The sequence below is a fragment of the Talpa occidentalis genome, unplaced genomic scaffold (genome assembly GCF_014898055.3).
Source record: "Talpa occidentalis isolate TD23 unplaced genomic scaffold, MPIMG_talOcc4v2.1 talOcc4.14, whole genome shotgun sequence".
NCBI classification, from domain to species: Eukaryota; Metazoa; Chordata; class Mammalia; order Eulipotyphla; family Talpidae; genus Talpa; species Talpa occidentalis.
This window is the reverse complement of record NW_023601433.1, coordinates 84,652,217-84,668,080: the sequence shown is the minus strand read 5'-3', so window position 1 is coordinate 84,668,080 and position 15,864 is coordinate 84,652,217. Positions and strand designations below refer to the sequence as shown.

Sequence of the window (15,864 nt, the reverse complement as noted above, 5' to 3'; positions counted from 1 at the left end):
TTTAGGAGTGGCACTAAATTCTCCTTCCCTCAAGTGGGGCTTAGCGACTTGATTCTAACAGTAGTGAGGAGAGCTGGCACAAAAATCAAGCAATCAATTCTAATATCATTAGTAACATCATACTGATATCATGTACCCCATAATAAGATGTAATGAGAAAGACACTTCACCTCTGTCATATTCTTCTCCCAAATATATAATCCCATGGTTTAAAAGGAGAAAACATCAGACAAACCCAAACTGAGGGACATTCTACATAATACCTGACCAGTATTCCTCAAAATATCTTTTTTTTGGTTGTTCTTCAGGTGGGATAACTCTACTCATCTATGTCCAAGTTAACTGACTTTCTCCCTCCAGCTCAATCTACTGTTGGGTCACTATAGTAATTTTTTTATAAAAGACTTATATTTATTTATTTATACAAGCACTGGGTACAGTCAGAAGTGCAGGAGGGTGAGCAAATTCACCAGAGCCAGAGCGGGGAACAGAACAGGCAGACTGACGGAATACACTGCTGAGGGGAGCAGCGGGCGCAGCATGAGAGGTCTTTGCCATGTGGGACCCTTGCCAGGGGCCGGGGATCGAACTGGTGCTGCAGAGGCTGCGGGCAGCCTTGAAGCCCAGCACTCAACCGCTGCACCACAGGGGAGGCCCACTATAGTAATTTTTTTTACTGCACTTTCAAATATGGAATTTCCCTTTGATTTTTTTTTCTTTTAAAGTTCTCCATTTATTTAGTCATAGTCATCAAATTTTCCTTTAATTTTTTAAACATACTTTCCTTTACTTCTTTGAGTATGTTTATAATGGTTGCTTTAAAGGTGTCATCTGCTAAGTTCAACACCTAACTTTCCCTGGCAGTGTTTAGTTTCTGTGCTCAGTTGTTGGTTTTTTTTTTTAGTTCTTGTTTCTATTTCAAATTTTACTCTTTTTTGTTTATTTTTATTGTTGTTTTTATTTTTAACCCTATACTCATTAGTGGTCAAGCAATGATTAGTCAGAGGTTGTACTCCTGAGTCAGGGTACCATCCACCCTGGAATCATCTGGGTGTTCTGGGGGAGCATATCAAAGTTCAGGGGTGTTAACCTTTGTCCTGGTCTTCACTTCCTGTGGGTCCTCACACATCCCTACATGTGTAAGCAGACTCAGCTGGGCACGTGGGAACAGCTTGTGTCTTCTTGGGCCTCTTCTATGCAGATGTGAGGAGAGCTTAGCAAGGTTTTCTGAAACCTTCTTACTACCAAATCTAACCAATAAATTTCTGGCTAGTTGTTGGTTTGCTCCTTGGACACTAGTCAACCTCAGACTAGCTGAGCCACTGCGTCTTCTCTGCTCGTCTGCCACCAATATTACTAACTCTGCTGCTGGGCAGAGTAAAGTTCTGGAAGCAAAGCTGTTGGTATACAAGATCTGCGCCCCCCCAGGTGAAATTTCAGCCCTGCATGAACTTGAAGTAGGAGACTAGGGGCACCACTGGACTTCCACTGCTCTTACCCAAAGTTAAGTGGATTTTTTAAGACTACCCACTTCTCAATATGCTATATGCCTTTGGTTAATTTTCAGAGGTTGGAAATAGCTGTTTTTGATAATTTTGCCTGTTTTATCATTGCTTTATGTGAGGAGGATTTGCTGAGCTGGTCACTCCTCCACACCATTACAGTTGATTTTAAAGTCATGACATATTAAGTTACTATTAATTTAAAAAATCTTAATATTAAGAAAAAGTCCTTAACTGGTGATTCTAATTACATAAGTTTATGTATAAGTAAGTTATCAATGTAAAACTTTTGTGACAACATAATGCCATGCCAAGTACAAATAAACAATTTCTGACAATTTCAGAAGGGTCATAAGAATTTTCCTTTAAAAGGTCTAAGATGCACCTCAAATGCTCCCTTTAGTTCTATATGTATCACTTAATCATAAACCAATCAAATAACAAGAATTTCAGGATTCTAAATTCAGGAAGGAAAGGTTGTTGACACAATTTGTTGCTTAACCTACGTTCCTACTTACTAACATATCTGGGGGAGGGGGTCTTTTCCTGCAAGAGTGTGAGTACACCTTACCTTTGGGCTCAGTGATGACGTGGCTGACTCCAAGTCTCTGACAGACGTAATGGAAGGCCTGGTTCCCAGGATTACACCACTGGTCAATGTAGTCATTTGAGCATGTCCACAGCATGTTGTTCACCGTATCGTAACAGGCACCTGCAAAAAAAGCATGTTCTATTCAACCATCATGTCATTATCTACCCTTGCAGATATTTTTTCCAAGCACAGCTGAAGAACAGAAGGGCAAGGATTCTTCTCAGGGCTGAAAATCCACATCCCTACTCCCAGTATGTATTTGGCAAAATAATACATTGGGCCTGAGCAAGAAGGCAGGATTCAATTTCTAATTTTGCTTAACTCGTATGTGAGTATAGGATAAGTCCTATGGAACAGACTTATATGCTACCTTATAGTGTTACAGTCACTGACTTATATGTTACCTTTTAAATTCCAAAATGGATTTAAGCGGCTTACACTAAAACCTCGGTACAGCAGAACTAATTAACATTATGCAGAAGAATTTCACATAAGGCAATTTCTTATATTAATCCTAAAATTTAAACTGTTGTACAAAAAAAATTCTTTTTTTTTTTTTTTAAGGAAACTACAATGTCATAGGGAATTGGCAAGATTTCTTGACAAAAACTGCTAACACTTTGAATTTTCCAAGGAAATACAGGCATTTATTTCTTACCCAATCCTGGTACAAGAGCACCACGCCCTAGCGAGCTTCCAGCAGCATCTATGAGATCGGCACGACTTGTGAACTGACCATCCGAAATATTATACACCAAGCTGGAGGCTAGGACTTGGGAAACAAATATTAAACATTTAGTAAGTCTTAAGACCACGGTCAGTCTATTTTTTCCAAAGTTTGAACTTTAGGCACTTAACAAGACTTTCATTAAAAAAAAAAAACAAAAAACATCCTTTTTTTGGTTATCTATTGGTGTTGACAATGAGTAGACAGAATATACACATAAATCCACAGAAAGAAAACTCTCACAAAGTGTCTTCCTAAATTTAATAGGGGGCCATATTATTTAAAGCGTTTCTAAAAATGGCAGTTTTGCATAAGGGTGTTTTCAGTATACCGATAGATTATCCCAAGGTGACTGAAAGCGGGTTTATGATTATTAACATCACAGGTAATAACATGTACAAGAAATTCTTTACTACAGTTGGTGCTCAGTAAAAGTGGGGCACAGTCAAACCCAGCTCGGAGTCCTTCCAAGCACTGGCTCTAAAATAGGTCTTTTCTGTTAACACAGGATAGTGCAGTGATGACAAGGATGGGCTTTAGATTTCTGGGTTTGAATTCCAGCTCTACCACATCTGTGTGATCCTAGGAAAGTTACGGAACTTTTCTGTTCCTCATATGTAAGGGAGAAACAGTAAAAGTACCCACTTTACATAATTATAGCAAAGATTAAATGAGTTAAAATATGTAAAAGTTCTACACAACTTGTCCATGCTAGCTGCTATTATTGACATTACTTTTGTCCTCATTTTCAGACATAAAATTCTAGCCCTGTAGTCACTGAGTTTTTCTTTTCCTTATTCCCTTCACCATAGTTCAGACCCTCATCATGCCTGACAGGGGCAATAATCTACACTGCACTGTTGGTTCCTTTTCTATTTTCTGTTTCATCCAGCTCACCAACAAAATGATCTTCCCCAAATTTCCCTTTCCAATGTTTACAATGCACAATGTCTTCCTCGCACTTGTCCACTTAGAGTGAAGAATACCCACGTTTTATGACTTAAACTCAACACATATGAAGGTGCTCCCTTCCAGCCCACTCCACAATGACTCTTTCTCTGAGTCTACAGCATTCACATCTGCTCACACAGATAAGGCAGTGATACAGCATTGTACATCATTTTCTAGTTGTTTCTCCCTACCAGACCATGAGCTCCTAAAGGCCAGCACCACTTTTCTTTCTCTGGGTAGCCCCCAAGTGACCATGGGGGACAGGACATAGAAGGAATTAAGCATTTGCTGATTTATTGGTCTAAAATACAATCACCAGTAAGGTGTACCCTCATGAAAAATGGCACCATGAGGGCCTGTTTTAATCAAATAGGGCCCAGTGAAAAAGCCACTCCAGAGAGATTAAAAGAATTTACTAAGACTAATGGTGTATAAAGGATAAGAAATTCAATTTAAAAATGGACAAAGGATTTGAATAAATATTTCTTCAAAGACATGTAAGTGAACAGTAAGCACATGAAAAGAAATTTCAACATATTTAGTCATTAGGGAAAAGCAAATCAAAACCATAAGACACTACTCTATACCCACCACAATGACTATAAAAAAACCAATTAACTTTAAAGGAGAATAACAAATGTTGGTGTGGCTATGGAGAAACTGGAACCATTATACATCACTGAAGAGAATGTCAAATGGTGAAGACACCTGGAAAACAATTTGGCCTCCAAAGGGTATACATACAGTTACAGTGCCCAGAATTGTACTCCTCCATATATATCCAAGAGAAATGAAAACATATCCACATAAAAACTTGTACACAAATGTTCAAGTAGCATTATTCAAAACAGCTAAAAAAGAGAAACTACCTAATGTCCACCAAGTGATGAATCAATATACAGAATGCGGTACATAAAAAAAGGAATGAAATAAAAATTCATGCTATAATATGGATGGACCTTTAGAACATGTCAAGAAAAAATAAGCCAGTCAAAGGGAAGATTTATATATTTATAGTATAACTGCCCTGATATGAAATATCCGTAATAGGCAAACCAACAGGCACAGAAAGCAGACTGGTGATGCCAAGGTCTGGGGGAAAGGGAAAAGGGGGGTGACTGCTAATGGTCACAGGACTTCTTTTGGGAGTAATGAAATGTACTAAAATTAGATAGTGGTGGTGATTTTACAACTATGTGAATATATTAAAAGTTCACTGAATTGTATATTTTAAAGGGGTAAATTTTATGGTATGAAAGGAATATATGAATAAAGCTGTTATTACAAAACAAAATACCAGTAAATTCACATCATTCACCCAAGGACTATAGAGGCACCCTCGTCACGTGCACTGCACACTGCACTGGGACCAGTCCAACCAGCTTGATTATAAAGAGTTCGGTGTCATGAAAATCTGAATCCCAAACATGGGCAACTATTTGAAATGACCTAATGGTTAAGTTGATACACATAAATTATTTTGTTTAAACCGGTGAGTTGAAATTTACATCTGCAGGCTTATGTTACAGTAAAAAATGTTCTTTTAAAAATCTATATGTGAAATATTATCCTTTAATGGAATTACTATAAGCAAATTATTTTAAGAGGATAGAATATGAAATATTAGGGAATAAAAACCAATATATTGATTTAAAAACACTTTATATATCTAAAATAAATTTTAAGAAAAAAGAATGGAAAAAAAGAACTGTTACCAAATTTAAAAGGCAAATTTCAAATACTACACTTAAAATTGCACATGATTAAACAATAGTGTGAGATACCATTATCCTTTATTTTTTACAAATGAGGAAAATGAGGCTCAGAGCGGTTAAATGATGTTCCTAAAGTAAAAACCCTGAAAATGGTGACATAAAATCATTTTTTGATTCTATATTTCATTTCACTTAACTCTTTGCCCACTGAAGCCAAAATCATCTTGCTTATTATAATTACTACAGTATGCCTCTGTATTTATGAAAAAACATGTATATTTAACATTAAGGAATTTTTGTATCTTTTATATAGCAGTATAAATTTTGTGTGCTTAACATTTTGTGTGTGTCCTAAAATGGAGATGTCTCACATACTGATTCTATCACTGTGGGCAGAGCTCTTGCTATGCAATTAGTAAATAATGTAGCAATAGATTATTTCCTAAAATTTTCCTGAATTCATTATTTATAGCAATTTTACAGATAGTTTTCCAAACTATTATATCATCTACAAAGATTATAGCTTTGATTCCTCCTAGCCTGTGACAATATTGCGAAATTCTGGTCATCAGAGAGCTATTGCAAACAAATGTCTGAAAGAGAAAGTTTAAAAATATTAAGAAAGCCTTAATTTTCAAAGTTTGAGACAAACTCTGAAAGTGCCACAAATAAAACTTACGTACTTTTTAAAGAAGACAAACCACTTGTCCCACCAAAAAGAGAGCGGGTGGCAGAGCTGCCTGATCCCCCTGGAGGCGGGACCAGCATCACCAAGTACGTGCCACAGGTATAGATGGGCGTCTTCCGCAGCATCTTCAGAGGGAGCCCACAGCTGGTATTGGCTGGTGAAAGCAATGGAAATGGTGAGGAGAGATATTTGATACATAGGCTAATTTGACTATCAAAATAAAACAGATCACAGTGTAGTGACAGGCAATCGAAGGAAGTATATACTCACATTTAGAAAACAGAGCAAGAAATAATAAGCTAACGGGGGAAACAGTGGTTTTCTGGATTGATAGTCTGACCCTAAGCCTCCTGTTACATGATCTGAACATTTCTCAGAAGTGTTCCAATACTCAATATGTCCTTACGTCTCTAAAAATTCTTTCAAAAGAATGAATGCTAACATGGAATAAATCTCAAAAGAATCCTACTCCTTGTGTTTCCCCTAGGAAACTGCTCCAACAGAGATCTTTTCATTTTCTATAGAACAAATTCTTACAGGTTTATTGCATTACCTTCAATACAAATAGATTTGAACATGAAATCAGAAAGTTCAACCTATAATGAGTTTCACAATATCCATCACAGAAGAATTTTATACCAGCATGATTTACAATAACCCATCATATGTATATTATCATTTTTTAGGCCCAGTGACAAACTATCATTAAGAAAACAGTGTTTCTAGTAAAGACGTAAAAAAAAAAAAGTACATTCATTTCTCTTTCCCCATGGCAAATCTGAACTCAGAGTGAATTTAAGGATTTTCTACATATTAGACTTGTAAGGATTGAAGATGTCCATAATGCTTGTATCTAGTAGGCTTTCAGGGTGTAAAATATAACTTATTCATAGCCTAGATAGACATAAGTCATCCTTCGATGATTAAGATTAGAAAAATGATATTTGTTTGGAATGCTTGTACTTCTAAAAAGCTCCATTTTTTAAAACTTCAAGTCTCCAAGTTGTACATTCTTCACTCAGGATATAACTTCAGGGCATAAATTTCCATAGGAAAGAAACCCAAAATAATTGGAAAATAAGCAACTTTGTAACCACAACATTTTCACTAAGATATTTTTAATAGACACACTATTATTTACATGGTAATAGGTATTTTTTTATAAAGTTTTTTTTTTTATACAAGAGCAGGGGTACAGGCCAGATGCGCGGGAGGATGAGAGGATTCACCAGAGATAGAGCGGGGAACAGAACAAGCAGACTGACGAAATACACTGCTGAGGGGAGCAGCGGGCGAGACTGGAGAGGTCTGCTCGCCATGTGGGTTGCTCCGAGGCTGCAGACAGCTTCACAGCACTGTGCTCAACCACCTGCGCCACCAGGGAGGTCCTACATGGTAATAGGTATTATCATGGAATTAAAAACCCTCAATATCCAATTATTTGTCAAAAGTTCACCTATCCTATAACTGGTGAATTTTTATTTGGTGACATTATGTTAAATGAGTATATAGAGAATGTATATAAAAGTACACTAAGATCACGTTTAAAATACAGAAATTCAGTTTTCACTATATTCTAAATATACCCTTGCCTTCTGAGGTCTCTTTTTAGCATCACCCATATTTTCTTATCCAACAAACATTACTTTAGTATTTCTAATGTTCAGAGGATTCAATTTTCTCCCAAGGACAAACCTAAATCAAGCCCTGAACTTGTCCTGAAAATGTTTATTTAGGTAAAAAGGACTATCCTCTACAAAGTACTTCCTTCAGCTGAAATCATCCACATACCCATATTACAACAATTATTAATAACTTCCCCATTTGTATTTGGTAGGCTACAGTCTATGAAAATAAAGTACCCTGAAATTCTAATTAATTTGATAGTCTCATAATAAACTAATCAAAAATATTTTCCTAACATTTCAATTTATGAAAGGATTAGAGCATAAAATTGCTTTAAATTCATTAAGCACATTAATTCTGATACAGTTTTTATACATGGCATCCTTTCCTAGCCCTATCTTTCACTACATTTCATGGTTTGTTATAAATTTAGATAGTTCTACTCTTTTTTTTTTTTTTTAAAGATTTATTTATTTATTTATACAAGCACTGGGGACAGTCAGAAGCGCGGGAGGGTGAGAGAATTCACCAGAGCCAGAGGGGAGAACAGAGCAGGCAGACTGATGAAGTATACTGCTGAGGGGAGCAGCGGGCAGCAGGAGAGGTCTGCGCGCCATGTGGGACCCTCGCCCGGTTGGCCGGGGATGGAACCGGCACTGCAGAGGCTGCAGGCAGCTTCGCAGCCCAGCGCTCAACTGCTGTGCCGCCAGGGCGGGCCCGATAGTTCTACTCTTGTAGAATAATGGTTCTTAACCTTTTGAGGGCCATAGGTGACTTTGAAAATCTGATGAAAAATTATGATGTATCAGTACAGACATTCACATTTTTAGGGGAATATGACTATGAACCCCCTAAAAGCTTATCCCGGTTAAGAACACCTGCTTTAGGGTCTCCCCTGGGGGCGCAGGAGGTTGAGGGTAGCACTGTGAAGCTGTCCGCAGCCTTTGCCGCGCCGGTTCAATCCCAGCCAGCCAACCGGCAAGGATCCCACATGGCACAGCAGACGTCTCCTGTCTTCCCTGCTGCTCCCCTCAGCAGCGTATTTTATCAATCTGCCTGTTCTGTTCCCCGCTGTCTCTGGTGAATCCTCTCACCCTCCTGCGCATCTGGCCTGTACTCCAGTTCTTGTATAAAATAAATAAATGAATCTTTAAAAAAAAAACAAAAAACACTTGCTTTAAGGAATTTAGAAAACCTAAATAAGGGACCAGGAAAAAGACTAATGATCATAAAGTAAAAATCAAAATCAACAAGCAACTATAAACCAGAGACACACTATTGAGTGGGGGGGGGGGGAGGGAGGGAGCAGGATCAAAACAAGGATGGTGGGAATTGTATGGGGACTATGACCAAGAAGAAAATGCATACAATGTGCAAAAATGAAAAATGATGTAAAAAAATTAAAAAGAAAAGAAAAGAAAACCTACTTTAAAAATGCAGGACTGTGTGTTTACCTCTTCCTTTTATTAAGAAAAAGAGGGAGGGCCTCCCTGGTGGTGCAAGGGGTTAAGACGCAACATATGAAGCTGTCCCCAGCCACTGCAGCATGAGTTGGATCCCCGGCCATCTAGGGAGCTACCCACACGGCACAGCAGACCTCTCCTGACTTGCCCGCTGTTCCCCTCAGCAGTGTATTTCAGTCAACCTGCCTGTTCTGTTCCCTGCTCTGGATCTGGTGAATCCTCTCATCCCCCACACCTCTGGCCTGTACCCTAGCTCTTGTATGCATAAATAAATAAATCTTTTAAAAAAAGAAAGAAAAAGAGGGAAATAAGAACACATAAAGTTGTCTTTAATTGTGCTTGCATAATAAAACTAATAATAAATAAAAACTAATACAGTTACCTATAGGGGACAGGATGGGGGCAAAAATATAATACACCAAATGGTGAGAATAAAATTTCTCAGCATATACCTTTATATAGGGTTTCATTTTCAAACTCTGTAAGAATATTGTCCATTTTAAAATATTAAAATGCAAACACTAAATGATAAACTCTAGAGAAAGCCATCTCTGTGATATGAGGTTTACCTCTTACTTGCTTGGTGAAGACTGTATCTAGTGAAGATAATGCTAAATATAAGTTTTCACATTCATGAAGCATATGCTAAACATCAAGTAATTTACATGAACAATAATAATAAAGACAAAGATGTTCTGAGTAGTCACAGATTCATGCTAACTCATGTCCATAGCCAACAACATATTAGCTGGAGGGGGAGGGTGAAAAAAAGGACAGTGACTGGCAGGGGATAAAATAAGGTGAACTATGTAAAGCAAGAGACTCCACATGGCATCCCAAGGTGCTCACTGAAATTGCTGTCCGAGTTCCAGAGTCAGCTCTCGCTGATTACAAGCTACGTGTTAACGGCAGGAGCGCAAAGGGAACCTACAGATAATGATGTGTCAACGTAAGTTCATCAGTGGTAATGCTCTACTCTGGTAGGGGACAGTGGTAATAAGGGAAATGATGCATGTGTGGGGAGAAGGGGGTATTTAGGAAACCTCTGTAGCTCAATTTTGCTGTGAACCTAAACCCGCTCTAAAAAAACCCAAAGTCTTAAATTATACCTATTGTTGAAGGGAGCAACCGACGGCAGGGAAGCGCAGCATACCTGCTTGGTCCTCTTTCAGCGTGTTGGAGATGGTGGAGCCAGTAAGGGCAGCCAGCGTTGCAGACGGGGAGGCTCTGTACCGTGAAAGTCTGCTCAGAAGCATTTCATTAATACTTTTTGCAGACTCGCCCTCTTTTCTCATTAGAATTGTGCGTTCCTGAAGTGGATTGGCTACAAATACACCATTTTCAACCTAGCATTTAAAGAAAAAAAGGTCCTTAAATGATGTTTCCAGTTAGTTAACAAGTTTCTACTTGAGAATTATATTACTGTGATCTGGTTGCTCAAAAACTGCACCCGAATAGATGTTTACCTCAAAACTAAAATGCTCTACAGAGAACAAAAGGCTATGTATGCTAAATTTGAGAGCTTTCATTTTTCATAATAGCCCGGATTCTAAAAGCAATGAGAGAAGTTTTAATAGGTTCTAGGAAAGTTGTTGATTAAAATTCCTTATATTGAATTCCACAGGCAGCTCTCACTAATTACAAGCTTCTGACAGGTACAAGTAAGATGAGAGAAAAACAAATCAATCAGCTTTTGATTTACTATTAAGTACAAATATGAAGATAATGTCTTCTTGAAAAATAATTAGTGGCTAAAATCCAAACTCTGTATTAACAGCAGATAACATTAGCCCCAGCTGCTTCGGTACTGACAGAGCAATCCTGGAGAAAGACAGATTCTGTCTGCTAAAAACACATGCCAGCTTTAGCTGGGTCCTTCCTGATGCTTGGGAGTTCTTTGTTCATCAGTTGATTATTCCCCAGCAAAATCCCTCCAAAAATTCCTTCACGAATGCTGAGCAGGACTTTAAATAGACCACCGGGTTTTCTTTATTGCTAGAAAGATCTAGACCACTCATCTCTCTTCCCACTAAAGAACCTTTGTGTCCAGCCTCAAGTCATCTTCCTTTGCTCTTAATCCAGAGGAAGCACCATTTCCTCTCATGTCCTTCAAGGTTAAATCTCCTACTTCTGTCTTGAAACCTGTGCTTTCCTGCCTCCAGTACTTGCTCCCTTAACTGCCTTTTGTCCCTTCATCATCGATGACTCCTTCCCTATTATATTCCTTCCCCTTGGTTTCAAATCCTTACAGATCTGAGGTATTAAAAACTTGTTGGCCCAACAAAATACCATCCTTTTTCTCTATTTCAAATGGAGAAATGTCTCAAATATGCCTCATGCAGCCTCTGCCTCTCACTCCCACTCCCCTCCTGCATCTGGCTGGAGTCTCGGACACTAGTCCCAGCAGCAAAGAAGGCAGAACTGGCACGCAGCTGTGGGGAATAAAGAGGGAAAAGAATGCAAAATGGCAGAGTTTAGAGAAGTAAATAAAAAGCACTATCCAAAGTGAAAGGTTGGCAACTGGAAAAAAGACTAGAGAAAGCAAGTGAATCCAGAAAGAGTCCCAGAGGTGGCTGTTACTGTTGGGGGGTTGGATGGTGTGTGTGTGCTCAAAGGATTTCTTAGAGTCCGAAAATGCTTTTTCTGGACCTCCGTGGTGGTGCAAGGGGTTAAGCATAGCACTGTGAAGCTATCCACAGCCTCTGCAGCAGGAGTTCAATCCCTAGCTGGCCAGGAAGCCACCCACATGGCGCAGCAGACCTCTCTTATCTTGCCCACTGCTCCCCTCAGGTCTGCCTGTTCTGCTCCCCACTCTGTCTCTGGTGAATCCTCTCATCCCCCAACACCTCTGGCCCGTACCCCAGTTCTTGTATGCATAAATAAATAAATCTTTTTAAAAAATGCTTTTCTCTTTCTTTGCCCTACTTCTCAACTGTTTGCAATTCTCTAAACTCAGTGCCTGTAATAAGCAGGCATTCTTGATGATCCACGAGCAATCTAAAACCAAAACCAGTGACTTCCTGGCAGGTTGTACCATGGTTACCAGCTTTCGTGGGGTTCTCCTTCCCAGTCATAGTGGTGAAACACAATCCTGGATTGTTTCTTTTTAACATGAACATGTACCTGCATGTAAGATGTGGTGTTAGCATGGCCAGTCCCTATTCTCCTTCCTCCCCCTCTTCTTTGCTGGTTCCACATCTTCACCTAAGCAGGAGCTTGCCTAGGATCAGATTTGGCCTCTGGTGTCTAGGATCTCTGCCTGAACACTCTATGCCCCTAGGGCTACACCCTCACTTGGGTCTCAGGCAGAAATTCACCTCCTCAAGGAGGCCTTCTGATCGCCAATCTAAAGAAGAATCTCCTCCAACCCTCCCAAACCAGAGCCTATCACCCTGCTTGTTTTCTGCACAGTCCTTACCACTCTCTGAAATTATCTTACTTATTCATTCACTTATTGTTTGTCCTTCTTCCACCCCTGCCCAAGTGAACGCCAGCTCCCTGAGAGCAGGGATCCTGCCTGCCTATTCACCATAACATTTGGAGCATTTAGAAGGCATGCGATAAACACCGATACCTCGCTGATAAACAACCAGGGCCCTCACCCAGACCTGACCCCACCTCTATGGGGACTCCCACTTTCCCATCTAAGGGCCCAACCTTGCTACTGAGATCTAGTCCCACTTCCTAAGCGCCTTTCACTCCCTGGCATTTCCACTTGAATAGCCTACTTTGGGGTAAAATTTAACAATAACACATCTACATCTTATCACCCCACTTTACCCCCATTCTCCTGCTGGAGCAACCTTTAGCAAGCAGAGCTCTATGACGTCATACCACTACAAATATAACCCTTCAAAAGCATCCAAGTTAAAAATCAATCACCTTCACCTTGGCATTCAAAAGTACTTCCTGAGCTGGTGTTACAAGGGAAGCAATGGATAACTTAAAACATACACACACACACACAATTATGTGGGCCTCCCTAGTGGCGCAAAGGGTTAAGTCTCAGAACTATGAAGCTAATAGCAGCCATTGCAGCATGAGTTTGATCCCCGGCCAGGGAGCTACCCACATGGCACAGCAGACCTCTCCTGTCTCTCCCACTGCTCCCCTCAGCAGTGTATTTCAGTAAATTCACCTGTTCTGCTCTCCACTTTATTGATAGTGAATCCTCTCATCACCCCTCACACCTCTGGCCTGCACCCCAGCTCTTGAATGCATACATTAAATTAAAAAAAAAACAATTATGTCACTGTGTTCAGGTACCACCAAAAAAACACCCATGGGAAGCAAGTAGGACTGAAGTTTGGGGCACAGGTGGAGACTGCTGGAAGCTTCTACTTAGCAAGGAGACTTCTTAGGATTAAAGAACTTGGAAAGGAGGGAAGCACCTGAGAGCAGTGAGTGGCAGCCAGTTGCAGGCAGAGAGGCCTCCCAGGCCAGTGCCCACGCCCACACCATCTCAAGCTTGAGGACTGGACCAGTCTCTCAACCGGTCTCTGTGTTTCCACCTGGAGACCCCTATGCTCTCCTTTACACATACCAGTCAGTGATCTTTTACAGATGTAATAGACCACGCCTTCTCTGCAGCTCACAGTGGCTTCCCAACACACTATTGGGAATCCAAACGCCTACTCAGGCGTCCTCACGACAAGCCACTGCACCGGCCTTCTGTCACTCCTCCAGGATCTATCTAAAAAGCACATTACAGGGGGGCAGGAAGAACTTTTAGAATATGAAGATGTAAAAGTGCTCTAAGAAGGCAGAAAAGATTCTCAAATAGAAATGTGTCCAGTATAGAAATAGCATACTCAGGAAGGAAGATTCCAGGCCTCAGTTATTCTGTGGTCCTAAAGGTCAGAGTTCCAAGTGTCCAGAGCTTCAGAAGGCCTGTGACTCTAAGCGGAAAACTGCCACATGGGTGACCCCAGTGAGTGATGCTTGCTGGCATTCAAGCTCTTGCTTATTATACCCCTCCCACAATGACCCTGAGCTTGGCCAAGCAACTTATTTTAGGTACATCAGAAGCAGGATGGAAGCAGACTCAGAAGTACTCATCTGTCTGAAAAGCTCCATGCTGAAAGTCAGCCTGTCCGCTCTCAAGGGGTTCAATCCACATTGCTGGACAACAGGAGGCTGATGCAGAAAGACCCTAGAGGCTGAGGCCATCTTGATTGCTACAGCCCCAGCCAAGGTCCCAGCTCAGTGAAGCTGTAGGTGTGGCCTCACCTACCCCACGTGGAGAGGAGCACCAGGCAGCTGAGCCCCGTTAACCCATCAAGTACTGCTGCGTGAAGGACCCTGTTTTGGGGTGGTGTGCTGAGCAGCAGAAGGCAACTGAAATAGGCCAAAAGGCAGAGAAAGTCTGTGATCCAAGAATTAGGGGTTGTTTTATATTAATCATAGTTTGAGCAGTCAGGTAGGGTATTCTTTCCACTGCGTATGTTTACGTCACTCTCCTAGCTGTATTTCTCCAGCCTACCTTATATAATGAGTAGTTATCTAATTCCATGCTGAGTTAGAAAATCATTTTGAGAGGCAAACAGGTAACAGGATCCCACTCTCTGCTTACCTCCTTCAATCCTTTCATCTTCCCTCAATCCTAGGAACCAAGAGGCCTATTTTGTAGCTCAAAATCAGCTGACTGCTTTATGACAAATGATACGGTGAAAGAATACGGTGGTGGTCAAGTTTCAAAAAAAAAAAACCTTTTCAATGTTTCTTTTATTCTAATTATCAAACTAATAATATATGGTCATGCCACAAAATCTGAGAACAGAAATCAGTAGAAAATAAAGCCACCATTATTCTATCTTTCCAAAGGTAAGCTGTTAGTGTTGTTTTTAAAAAAAGATTTAATTTTATTTATTTACGCATAGAAGAACTGGAGTGTAGGCCAGTGGTGTGGGGGTGAGAGGATTCACCAGAGACAGTGGGGAGAAGAACAGGCAGAATGACTGAAATACACTGCTGAGGGGAGCAGCGGGAGAGACAGGAGAGATTTGTTGCACCATGTGGGTCAGCTCCCTGGCTGGGGATTGAACTCATGCGCAGTGGCTGGTGATAGTTTGATAGTGCTTAGACCTAACCCCTGCACCATCAGGGAGGCCCTAAGCAGTTAGTGTTTTAAATTCTAGCATTTGAAGAAAACACAATAGCTCTGGATGCCACAAGTTACTGCAGGGATAAAGGGAAGGCTGTGCCACCAATTTCTAACAAGGACGGGTCCTGAAACCAACTCACTTCTTGCCACTTCCACCACAGCCTCGCCCCAGTCTGGCACACTGACCCCTACTGCCTATTGATTCTGGTCTTGCCCCATCTCCATGCTGTGTTCTTTTAAAAAATGTTTCATGAAGATAATTTTCACAATACAACAACATATACAAAAAATACTCACTTATTCATTATCTAGATATAACAGTTATCAAGATTTTTGCCATATTTGCTATATCTCTCCAGAATGTGTCAGTTTACCCTTACACATTTCAATGTGCCTTGCAATAAATTTTCTTAAAAACCACAATGTAATCACACCTAAAAAAAAAAATTAACAAGGATTCTGACATTATCTGATATTATCTAATATTGAGTTCATAA

General features: G+C 40.2%; 1 protein-coding gene across 5 annotated transcripts in view; it reads right to left on the bottom strand.

The window, feature by feature from the left end:
• The window catches only part of HECTD4 (HECT domain E3 ubiquitin protein ligase 4), a 172,072-nt gene that overhangs the window by 90,589 nt on the left and 65,619 nt on the right, over positions 1–15,864 (bottom strand). For all 5 annotated transcript variants that reach the window (XM_037511140.2, XM_037511136.2, XM_054695324.1 and 2 more), the window contains exons 8-11: positions 10,418–10,610; positions 6,171–6,329; positions 2,753–2,866; positions 2,074–2,214 (exon numbers count right to left, since the gene is read on the bottom strand). In XM_037511140.2, the coding sequence (XP_037367037.1) occupies positions 2,074–2,214; positions 2,753–2,866; positions 6,171–6,329; positions 10,418–10,610 (607 nt within the window). The remainder of the gene's footprint in view (positions 1–2,073; positions 2,215–2,752; positions 2,867–6,170; positions 6,330–10,417; positions 10,611–15,864) is intronic.